Source organism: Podarcis melisellensis (genome assembly GCF_964234715.1).
Source record: "Podarcis melisellensis genome assembly, chromosome: 7".
NCBI classification, from domain to species: Eukaryota; Metazoa; Chordata; class Lepidosauria; order Squamata; family Lacertidae; genus Podarcis; species Podarcis melisellensis.
The window spans coordinates 48,173,336-48,185,947 of NC_138539.1; the positions used below are offsets into that span (position 1 = coordinate 48,173,336).

At 39.2% G+C, this 12,612-nt stretch overlaps 1 protein-coding gene across 9 annotated transcripts in view; it reads left to right on the plus strand.

Annotated features, from left to right (window-relative positions):
* The window catches only part of MTCL1 (microtubule crosslinking factor 1), a 93,443-nt gene that overhangs the window by 69,244 nt on the left and 11,587 nt on the right, over window positions 1-12,612 (plus strand). For all 9 annotated transcript variants that reach the window (XM_081917983.1, XM_081917976.1, XM_081917982.1 and 6 more), the window contains 6 exons: window positions 1,217-1,447; window positions 2,808-2,990; window positions 6,073-6,240; window positions 7,798-8,046; window positions 10,708-10,998; window positions 12,221-12,252. In XM_081917983.1, coding sequence (XP_081774109.1) covers window positions 1,217-1,447; window positions 2,808-2,990; window positions 6,073-6,240; window positions 7,798-8,046; window positions 10,708-10,998; window positions 12,221-12,252 — 1,154 coding nt within the window. The remainder of the gene's footprint in view (window positions 1-1,216; window positions 1,448-2,807; window positions 2,991-6,072; window positions 6,241-7,797; window positions 8,047-10,707; window positions 10,999-12,220; window positions 12,253-12,612) is intronic.

Below are 12,612 nucleotides of genomic sequence, written 5' to 3' on the forward strand. Positions count from 1 at the left end.
AGAAAATTAATTGGTGTTAACAGCAACTATAATTCTGGCTTTCAAGTCATATTGCCAAGATGATAAATCTCAAAGTTACAAGGATCTTTCTAGATCCAGAGATATTGTATGCTGTACGGCTCTGCAGTTTTCCTACTCTCTGTAGCCCAATTCTACCTCTTGAAAATGTTGTAAAACTCACATAGCCCAGGAATCTAATGAAAGGAATGGCCTCTGAAAACAGTATTATTATTTTTTGTAGGGTATGTTCTAGAACTATTTTTGTGCATTAAAATGATCTAGTTCGTTATTGGGTCAAAATAAATTGGCATGGAGATTTGGCCTCTGTTACATTTTTGCTCCTTTCTTACAGCCAACTAAAATGCACATGATTATGTCAATCAATATTTGTTAAAAGCAAATCCTTCAGAATCAAAAGTCAGGATAGGACTTAAATCACTTTTTTCCCCAAACAGAAACTTACCACAAAGTAGTTTTCTTTTGTTCTTTTCATTGTTTCATTGGTAATATTTGGCAGAGATAAAACAGATGTGAAAGTAGTAGACATGACTGCGTGGCAAATATGCTTTCCTACTGAAGCATAAATATTCTAAAACTATGGCAACTCTGAGATTGTGGACTGTTTTATTTCTCTATTTGCTGGTTAAATAGCCTGGGTCACCCCATGTTCTCCATCAATAGGATTTCTTCTGCTTCCAATGATGATTCGCTTATTGGTCCTGGAAGGCAAGTAGCTCTCTCTCCTTAAGGCAGAGAAAGTAATATTTCAGAAAGGAGAAAGGGAGAGGAACGAGCTATAATTACTGAAGCCCTGGGTGTCTTATAATGACTAGTCAAAAATAAATTTAGCAAAGGCAATTCACATACAGCAGTAGCAGGGTCAGGGTCTTATGGTGAGCATATTTATTGAAAGGATGCAGTGAAGAGAACATAGAGCATAAAAATGTTTATGCTGCACAAGTCTGATGCAGCTTGTTAAAATAAATGAGCTGTGTATTTCCTCAATAGATTATTCACATACGCTTAATTAAATTAAGGCTACAGCCTGTGTTCTTCAGGTTCCTCAAAAATCAGATCTGCTGCCAAACACAGTTAGCTGATGATAATTAGAATGAGCAACCTTGGTTTATCTTGCCCAGATTTTAAAAACACACACAAGAATGAACCCTCAAGGGCGATATCCTGTTGATGTTGTGCATGGTTGTTCTGTTCAAAGCTGGAAGAGGACCATCTGCAAAGCCTACGGAGGAAAGACTTGGAGGTGCAAAGCTTAACTTTGCAGAACAAATTGGAAGAGAAGACCTGGAGCCAGGAGAAAAACCTGATGCATCAAGAACTCAGGCATTTCAAGCAGAACACCTTTCTCCTCTATGCCAAACTGAAAGGGTTGCTGAAACAGTGGCGACAAGGCAAGAAATTGGAGGAGCAAGGAGAGGATGTTCTTAAGGTAAGTGTCCCGTGTCATTTAATGGAGTGAAACTACAAGGAAAAGTGATGTGGATAGTTCTGCTAGGAAGAAAATAGATTTTAAGAGATAACCTTGTTTCAAGTTCAGGTGTCAGAGCATCCTGAACTGTCGTATTGGAATCAGTGTCACATTGATTATAGAGCAGAAAAATGCTGAAGTGGAATCCGAAGCTACCTGTCTCTGGTATTTATTTATTTTTTTTGAAAGAGATTTGCAGTGTGGGCCTAGCTGTACAGCTATTCTCAATTACCTGTTACTTATCTCTACATCAATCCTGTCTGACAGAAATCTGTGAAGCAAATCAATAGCCTTATAGGCCATTCTCCCTCACCCGACACCCAGGGTCCCAAGAAGCTGGCACTGAACTGAAAAGATTTACAATAATCAGTCTATTAATAGTTTCAGATCAGTTTGGGGGTCATAGCAATATTGTGCATTTTCGGTAAAATCTGCTCTGAATAAGGAAAATATGTTTTGATTGAAAACTAACAGAAGAGCCCTAAAGCAGCATTTTGTGAGGAAGTAGAAGTGGTTGTCATTCATTCTGTTTTCCACCCTCAAAATATTTGGCTCTATCATGAGCGAACTGTTTTCTTATGCAGCTCCTAAATAATGCATTATAGAAAATAGGAAGGAAGAGAAAAGCTTATTGCTCTTTGAGACTACTCTACTAAACCACCTCAGGAGGGGGAAATTACTGTTTGAATCCAAATCATTTAGTCCCGCACGTAGCTAACATGTTTATCATGTCTGCTATGTTCGTTCACATTTGTTGGCTTTGTACTAAACTAGATATTTACATTATCAAAAGTGAGAAGAATATGTTACCTTTTAAATGAGACAAGGATTTGAGCTGTGGAATTTTACATTTTTTAAGCTTCCATATATGCTATAAAATTTCCATCACTATTGTAGTGGCCATATCACTAATAATGATGATTTATAATGCCTATTGTATGCATATTGGCCATAATGGAATTAGTCTGCACTTAATATTACCATGCCAAAGCAAAATCTCTTCAAGATTTTAGACACTGTTTAATATTATTAAAATTAAACAAATGGCATGTTTAAAATAGGTAATGATTTTCTTCCTTGAATCTGAAATATACATTTGCCATTGCACATTTACAGCTTGAACCAAAGCTATGTGTGCACAAAGCCTTCTTCCCATTCCAACTTCATCTTCTAAGAAATGAAGAATTCCTTATGGAATAAAGTCATGGAAGGGAATGAGCAAACACTGCACATGCAGTGTAACACATGTTTGTTCGGAACTTCTGGTTCCAAACATTCAGACAGCAATGTTATCTTTGATTTTATTCACTTGCTATTTTAGTTGGAACACCTTGAGTCCCTGCCAGAATTCAGCTTTCAGTCTGAACAAAAGCATAATGAACGAGACGAAGAGGAAGAGGAGGAAGTGTTTGGACTGGCAGACTACTCCCAACATTCCACTGTGGAGATAATGGACCATGGACCACCACTGCAGACTGCAGAATTGTTGCAGCATCAAAAGCAGGTACCAAGGCAGGTGCTTACTGTGTCTGAAACTTACTTTCCTTGGACTGTATTCAACATTAATCATACTCAGTGTAGACCCACTCAGGTTAATGGACACTGCTCACTTAGGTTCATTAATTTCAATGGGTTTACTCTGAGTAGAACTTGGTTGGTTATAATCCCTCATGTTCTGCAATATGTAAACCTCATTTATTCACAGCATGCAGTGATCCTAATTACATAGTGATGTTAATGTGTTTCACTTATTATGTTTATATTAATCAGGAGAAAAAGGAATGATATGATTGCTGGTGCCTTTCTGACTGATACTTTAAATGAAATATTCCATTTCCTATCATGGCTTATTGCTCAGAAACATAAATATTTGTCTGATGGTTTGCAATATCTACAGGCTCACCACCTAAGCATCATAGCAATGTACCATCTAACCATTTGTGTGGGGGGCTTTTTATTTCATATAAATAATTAAAGAAGAAGACATATGCTTTAATTTATTTAATGAAAGATAGATATGGTGCAAGAAAACCCTTTTACTGCAATGGGTGCTTTTAAAACACGCTACATAATGTTAATATCTTCTCCCCCCACCCCAAGTGGATTGAGAGGTTTACCTATTTTGAGCCTGACCTAGATTCATATGCAGCATTTGGGCCTCAGGAAATACCAATAGATACATTAAATCAGCAGTGTGGTTTCCAAAATAGCAGCAGTGACTTGGGGTGCAATGCAGAGCCTTTAAAAATCATTGGCAGTTTATCCAATGCTCTTTTATATAAAGTCTTTGAAAAGGCTCTATTTCAGGATGAATGTACAAGTCAGAATTATGTATTTAGAGGGGAAGTAACTCACTGTTTAATAAGATATTCCAAAGGCAGTAAAAAACAATGCTATCAATACAATGACACTAATAAAATTCAATAAAACACTCAAATAAAAACAAACAATAATGACAATCAAATAACTATTTTAGACAGCAGTGACAAGCAGCAATTACAGCACTGATATATTTAGCAACCAAAAGCTAATTTGGAAAAAAGTTAAAAATAAAAAGATCATACTTCCAGAACTGGTGGATTTCTTGTGGGAGGTGGTCTGCAATTTTGTGGCTGTAATGAAAAAGGCCTTCTCAGGCATCCTAATGAGTAGTCACCATTCCCCATTCTCGGAGTGCTTTAGGTGTAACATCATTTTTAGTAAAATTGGCAGCTGTTGCTTTATTTACTCAGAATGCACTGCATTAAGCACCTACTAATGCATTTTTTTTCCCTGCCAACCTAGCAAAAGCACGTCAAAGTGCAAGTAGATAAATAGGTACCACTCTGGCGGGAAGGTAAACGGCATTTCCGTGCGCTGCTCTGGTTCGCCAGAAGCGGCTTAGTCATGCTGACCACATGACACGGAAGCTGTACGCCGGCTGCCTCTGCCAGTAAAGCGAGATGAGCGCCGCAACCCCAGAGTCAGTCACGACTGGACCTAATGGTCAGGGGCCTTTTACCTTTACTAATGCAATTTTTAATTATGGAAATAAAATTGGGCAATGCTTCCCTGACTCATTGTCGCTAGAACCTCTGCCTATAAAAAAGATGTCCTGGCAGTAATAATCCAGCGACTATTAAGACACAGAATAGCATTTCTGAACAAATGGACTACAGTATATGATATTTCTGTGAAAGTAGGTCAAAACAAGAAAGGAAGTAACTGCCACTCTAGAGTAGCCCATGTGTTGTTTTTTATAGGCTGCCTGACACTTTTAACATCTGCAGAAGCTTCTCTTCTTCTTCTAGATTAGGTTCTTTGACGTGCTTTCGAACTGCTAGGTTGGCAGGAGCAGGGACTGAGCAACGGGAGCTCACCCCACCATGGGGATTCGAACCGCCAACCTTCTGATCGGCAAGTCCTAGGCTCTGTGGTTTAACCCACAGCGCCACCTGTGTCCATGGAGGCTAGACTTGGTGTATTTTTACTCTGCCTATCTTGTAGGGTATCACCGCAGTGCAAAGCACCAGGGTACATATCCTTGTTTTTCCTCAGATTTGCCCTTGCCTTCAGAGAAAAGTATTCTTGTAGTGATCACTGGATAGCTCAGTTGTTTAGAGCATGGTGCTGATAAATACCAGCTTCAATCCCCACATGGGACAGCAGCATATTCCTGCATTGCAGGGGGTTGGGCCAAATGATCCTCAGGATCCCTTCTAATTCTCCAATTCTATCATTCTGTGACTCTGTAGAGGCAAGATCTAGCAATAGCCCTACTTCATGAGAGAAGTGAAACAAAGGTCCTGTTTGACTTTTGAACAAGGAACCTGGATTTTTGAGCACACTGAGAATTGCCTCTCAGTCATCATATTACACACAATGATAGACTCTATTTCGTGGCTTTTCATAGAAATGTACTTTCTTCCATAACATTTTTTCACAGGCATAGAAGTTAAGCAGCATCCTTTTATGCTTTCTTTTCATCTCTCTTCTGAGCTATGGCGCAGGCTTCCTTTAATCCAGGGGTCAGCAACCTGTTTGAACCAGCAGGAATATTTTAAATTTTGAGAGAGTGCCGTGGGCCTCAGTCACAAAATGACTGTCGTGGAGACTTGCCATAACACAACATGACTGTCGTGGCGGGCAGTGGTGGCGACATAATACAAAATTAAAGGTGGTAGAGTCATTGCTGCTCCCCCCGGCCCCAGACAACCTCAAGTCAGCTACATTTTGCAGGTCCTGATAGTGGAGATCACAGTATTGATTTTACACACACACACACACACACACACACTTCATATAAACATTTCTCCCCATGCACACACTTTCTCTATCCAAGTATGTCTCTCCTTCTCACACTGACATGGGCATCTACAGGATTTTTTTGGGGGGTCGCACTATAGACAAGCCAGCCTTCTGAGGCTCCCCCCCCCCCATTTCTTTGGTAGGATGCTAGCATTCGGGGCGTTTTTCATGCAGCTGATCACCTTGACAAGAATGTAGAAAACAAGAACAACAACAAAACAACCACCCCTTATTTATCCCGAGTTGTTTGAAAAGACAAGTTTAATGTTTTAAAATTACAATAGCTTTTGCTTCTGCAGGCACGAGAAAACCGCAGGCTTCTACATGCCCTAAAAATACTGTTGGATGACTTCCGATCTGAGCTCCGGGATGATGAACGAGAACGTCATGGCCTCCAGCAGCAGTATGCCACTGACAAAGCTGCTTGGGAAGTGGAATGGACTAAACTAAAGTGTCAGCTGGAGCAGGTACAGTTCCCATTGGGGAAGGGCAGTAGCTCAGCAGCACAGGATCTGCTCTGCATGCAGAAGGCCTCAGGTCCAATATTTGGCATTTTCAGGTAGGGCAGGGAAAGGCCATATTTTCAAATCCTGAAGACCTGCTGCCAATTGGTGTAGACCACTGAGCTAGATGGACCAGCTGTCTAACACAAATAAGGTAGCTGCAAATATGTATGAAACAACAACTTTGAGTGAACCACTAGCTCTTATTATTGTTTAATCAAATTGTAGGATGGATTCAGGTGCACTTACTCAAATAACTAGTGCCTCATTCTCTAGATGGTTTCCCTGATGTGATGCTGTTTGGAATAGCTATTTAATGAGAGTAGACAGTATTAACATTTTGCTTTTATTTAATCTTATTAAATTGTAGAATCTTATTAAGTCCTAGAAATTGTGGTTTTGTGTCTCCCTGTTGTAAGTGGTTTTGATTTTTAATTTAATGTAAAAAATTTGTGTTTGAGTAATTTATTAATTGTGCTTTATTGCATTTATTCAGTAAAGTATTGCAAATTAGAGCAGATGGTTTGTGGCAGGCATGTTCTAAGCCATAACAAATGTATTATTTGATGCTAATATTTTACATCAAGCACAGGTGGTGAGAGCAAAAATGACAAGACCCCTAAAAAAAAATCGTTTGGTAGCATTACCTAATTTCAGTGAGGATAAAAGTCAGAAAGCTACTGGATGTAATGAATGATAAATTAAGGGGGGGCATGAATAGTAATCTTGCAGCTTAGGTAGAAATGCAGTTGTGTCTGCAACTGGTGATTGCCAGTGAATGGGGATTCTTTATTCTTTCCCTGAACAAGTTCCTCACCATAGACACCAAGAATAGGGAGACTGTGTAAGATCTCCATCAAGCTATTCATGACACATGCCTAGAACACCAGACAGAGATGATTGCTTCACAGCTTTGTTGCATAGCTACAGACAGATCACTTCTTTGAAACTGCTCCAGAGTCATAGTATTGGTTCAATTGGAAGATAATTTAGCTGAATGTAATCCTAATTATTGATAATGAACAAGGAAGCTCCCAGGATGTGTTTATAGGGCTGGGAAGAGCTGCATAACATTCTGTGATTTCAATATGACATCTATGCAAGGAACAGGGCATTGGATACAGAAACAGGAGAACACCCTTCACAGGCTTACTCTGATTCATAATACAGCTATCCTCCAGCTCAGATAATAGCTTGAACTGCAAGAAAAGCTGTGGATTGTAATACTTGCCTTAGCTTGAAGACAAATATAATGAGTTGCTGAGGTTGTATTCAGAGCCAAAGAATTACAAATTATAGTGACATGTCTAATTGGATTTGCAGCCTTAATCTAGCAATTAGGCAAGTATGGAGTCCTTGTATGACTATTATACTATAGTTGCCTCTTTTAGAGCAAAGCTGTGCTTCAGAATGTTAAGGCATGTTTGTAAGAATCCCCTTGTCAACTGGGTAGCAAAGCCCAGCCTTTACATCTGCCATCAAAAGAGATGTTGACACTAACAACCTTTGTTTCATTTATAGCTGGAAGGGAAGAGCGAGAAAGCACAGAGTGAGACTGGTCTTGAAGCAAAAGCAGCTTTCAAGAGAGAGAGGGAGGAGCACAAGAAGCTCCTGGCTGACAGTCACCGATTAGTTATGGACCTGCAGTGGCAAATCCAGCACAGTGAGAAGAACTGGAATAAAGAAAAGGTAGAGCTTCTGGAGCAGCTCAGCAAGGACCGGCAGGAGTGGGAGAGGCAAAAGAAGGAACTGCTGAGAAGGCTAGAGCAGGTAATTCAGGGGTCAGGTCATGATGGAATGTGTCTGCACAACTATATTGCAAAAATTAAAAAGGAACTAGACGGCTTTCTTTATATAAAAAACAAAAGACTGCACAAACAGGGTGAACACTCTGTTTCATTGTTTCTCATAACAGATAATTACAGAAGCCCAAGGGACCTAAGGAAGAATGCTTCCAAAACTAATTTTAGAAGCCTCACTAGTATTTGGAAATTAGTTAAAGGTTAAAGGCTATTTCCTGTCATTTCACTTCTCCCACAAAGGCAGAGTCATTGTGACCTTTACAATGCAAAGCTTTCTTGTTCTCAGACCACAAAATTATATTCCTTTTCCTTCTTAAAAAATCAAGATCTACACATTGTATTCTATTTCACATTTTTAATCCTGTGGTTTCCTCTCACAAGAATGATTTCCTAGTGTGAGTAGTTGATAACCCTTTAATCAATCACAAGGCTGTCTCTGAAAACTCTACGTCTCATTGAACCTTACTTATAGTCCATATGAAATATCCTACCTCAGGTTGATCTTTTGGATACTTCTGAATCATAGAAAAGCTGAATTCTACTGTCAGCTGCTATAACAGAAAACCTCACAAGACAGATAGTCACCTCTTTAGTAACTGTATCAGCCTAGCTGTTTCATGACAGGCTACCAACTGGGGGGGGGGGGATATCCTGTACAGTGGTACCTCGGGTTAAGTACTTAATTCATTCTGGAGGTCCATACTTAACCTGAAACTGTTCTTAACCTGAAGCACCACTTTAGCTAATGGGGCCTCCTGCTGTTGCCGCGCCGCCAGAGCACGATTTCTGTTCTCAACCTGAAGCAAAGTTCTTAACCTGAAGCACTATTTCTGGGTTAGTGGAGTCTGTAACCTGAAGCGTATGTAACCTGAAGCGTATGTAACCCGAGGTACCACTGTACATTATATATCCCAGCCTTCAATAAAGCAAACTTTCAGTTCACTGAGGAAGGGGAAATAACTATTCACAAACCAAATAATTTATAAACAGAACAACGTTCTTATGTTTAAATTCATTTTCATAATGTTAATTCCTAAGCGGCAGCACTCCTCTTTAACCTAGGAAACTTTCAGAAATTTGTACATCTTTGGATCAATATAGCTTCTTAGCAGTTAGCCAGACGGTACTTTCTGTGGAAGCAATTAACTTATCTCTGGTATTTTGCATGTTTGGAGACATCACAGCGATATATACGTAAAACAAGAAGGCAAATAATCTGAAGCATTTAAAAACAGAAATAGAGGATTGTGGCATAATCAATATGTATTCACCATAATCACTGACCATTTTTCTTTCTGTTTACTTTAACCATAATGTAGGAAAGCAAAACATCCCCAGATTTATGAAGCATGAAATAGATCATTTGGGATAATTGTGGAAATAGAAGCATGCTGACCTACATTTCTCAAGGCTTCCAAATATTCTCTTTCAAGTTCACTGCTACAGTGTTATCTCTTGAGACACAACATCAAGCCTAATTTTGTACTGATGGTGACTGCACGCTTTTAGGTTTTCAGATTAATTATTTCACAGCTCTCTCTTTTTTTGGCTGTTTAATTATGAAGAGGAACCTTTTGCTGTTCTAGTATATTTATGTACACACACAAAGACAGTTCATTGCCAAATCCTTGAACATGTGCATATATTGGAGACTAGTGATAGACTTCAAATGTGATTCAGCATATGCCACCCCTGTGTCTGTGTTGACCACAGATTCACCCCATGCACAGCAGACAGGGGAAGTTCACAATTTTAAGTGCTGATAGCAGGGTCTACCAGGTGGAAAGATGCTAAAATCCCACTTAATGTGGTGCCTATGTCCCCAACAGCTTTCTACTCTTCCCAGCATGAGCTAAATAATTATGCCTGACACCTATAATCCAAACAGGCAGTGCACTAGTTGTTGCACCGATCTGTGTTAGTCCAAATAAAAATATTAGGGTGAGAACAGATGGTGTAGACAAGTTGGAACCTTTTCTGATATTTCCTTCCCCTCCTAAGTATAGCACTAAAGCAGCTGGAGGATACTGCCATTTGAATGCAGCCTAAGAGGACAATCCTGCGCATGTTTACATGAAAGTAAATCCCATTTTGTCCTATTAAATGTATTTAGGATTGAAGCCTAAGGCATTGAACAAGAAGTTTCCATGTAAGCGTGCTCTTGCCATCAGAAACACAAACTAGGAACTGCCTTTTCCTGAAACATCTGAGTTGAAACGATTTTATGGAAATAATCAATCTTTCTACCTTTTTATTTGTAAACATCAATATGATATTTAAGTTTCATATATATCAATATCTAAAGTGGTATACAGTGGTACCTCGGGTTACATATGCTTCAGGTTACATGCGCTTCAGGTTACAGTCTCTGCTAACCCAGAAATAGTGCTTCAGGTTAAGAACTTTGCTTCAGGATGAGAACAGAAATCGTGCTCTGGCGGCGCGGCGGCAGCAGGAGGCCCCATTGGCTAAAGTGGTGCTTCAGGTTAAGAACAGTTTCAGGTTAAGTACGGACCTCCAGAACGAATTAAGTACTTAACCTGAGGTACCACTGTAAGATGAAATAAACAGACAACTACTGTGAAAGCTACTCTGTAGTCAGTTGATGTATGATTAATTTCTTTCTCAGCTTCAGAAAGTAAATCCACAAAGAGGAGACAACATTCTTTGTGACTCAAAAGAAACTAGCCTTCATTCATTTTCAAATCAAGTGCCTCACCCAATGGGGTCAAGATCCTACTCTGATTCAGACACCATGCAATTTGAAGATCGATCACTGTCGAAACTGAAGGAAAGTGACAGGTGCACTGCCACAGAAAACCTCTTTCTGGAAACACTGTCCCTTGATTCTCCAGATGATTCTGATGAACGACAGCCTCAGAAACTGGAACGAGAAAGGTTCTTAACTTGTGCAAATGAGGTGCGTCCATTGCTCTTTGTATTGTCAGCTCAGTTGTAATCCCATATCCCTGCAATTTTGTCAAAGGGTGCTTTCTACTGCTGTTTATATGGGGCCTTCTGGTGAATCAGTTCATTCTGGGAGTTGACTGTATGATTTAGCCAGATGCACATTGGATCCTTCTTGCAGTGACTCTATTCAAACATTATGCTGCGTATAGCCAGGGCCAACACACCCATGAGGCAAGTTGAGGCGACTACCTCAGGCAGCAGGATCTACAGGGGCAACCACCCGCCTTGTTTCTGATGTATCTCTTCCCTCACCTTCTTCTTCCCTGGCACCATTTTGGGGTCCACCTCAGGTGCCAGAATGTCTTAGGCCAGCCCTACATATATTGTGATGTAGATGCCACAATCTCACATGCCTACCATGGAAAAGGAGAAGTTTGGTGGGGGACTGTGTTCCCTGATCTAGGCTATTAAAATTAGAATTGGTTATGGAGCACTTCCATTTTTCCCCACTGTTTATCATTTGTGTCTTCTTAATAGGGCTCTAAACAGTTACCTTTTTAAATTGTAGAACAAGCTCTTTCCATAAAATAGAAGTTTTAAAAAGCTGGGCTTTTTAAAACCTCCCCCTAGTCATAAAAATTATGACTAGGAGGAGGTTGTTCCTACACTGCATGTTGTGAGGAATCGTTATGGTATTCTCCATATGATTAACGTAATGGTCTGCCCACACATTTAACAGCAATGGTATAATGAGTTTCAGTTGATGTTAATTATCGATATCTAGTAAATTTATAATGAAATAATGTCAAAAAGTAGATTTTATCTGATCTCAGCACTGCAAGGTCACTAATATCAAAGAGAGTAGCACAGAAAAGCAGCTTCAGACATGCAAATATAATACGGGATATGTACTAGTTGTCTTTATAATTATTAGAACTAAAAAAAAAATTTGCTCTATTGAGAGATAATTAATCTGTGTGTCTGGTCTTAGCAATGTGAGAGTTATTTGTTTATACTCGTCAGTTCAACTGGGAATACTTTACACAGATGCATATAAAGAAAAAAATCCTTCTTAATTATCCAAATATTAGAAGCATGGGGGAGGTCAGATATGCTCTTCAAAGGGTTTTCAAGAATTTGATATATTGAATAAAGTTAATGCAAATACAGCCCACAGGCGTCCAATATAGGCATATATGCAAGCTCAAAATTAACAGTTTTTTTACTTTCAGGAAGAAGAAATGCACAAGGGAAATCTTCAAAGGTGAGTAAAGTGGGGTGAAACATAGCACAAAATGAATTACATGAATTATATTAACACACTTACCCTAAATTGGTTTCAAGATCTTAAAACTAGATACCAGAGGTTCAATTCTAGAATTCTACTGTGAATAAAACTCCCCACTATTCTGTAACATAATATTATGGAGAGGTGTCACACATGTGATTTCCCCCCTTAGTGATGACTTCTTACTTTTTGAATCCCTTTGTTAATATATTGCATGCCATTTAGTTTCTTCCTCAGTTTACCCATCAATAGCTGTGGTTAAGTGTAGGACAAAACAGCACAGAGGTTCAAATATAAAGTGAAAACAAAGCAGATTGCATTTTCTTTAAAATAGTG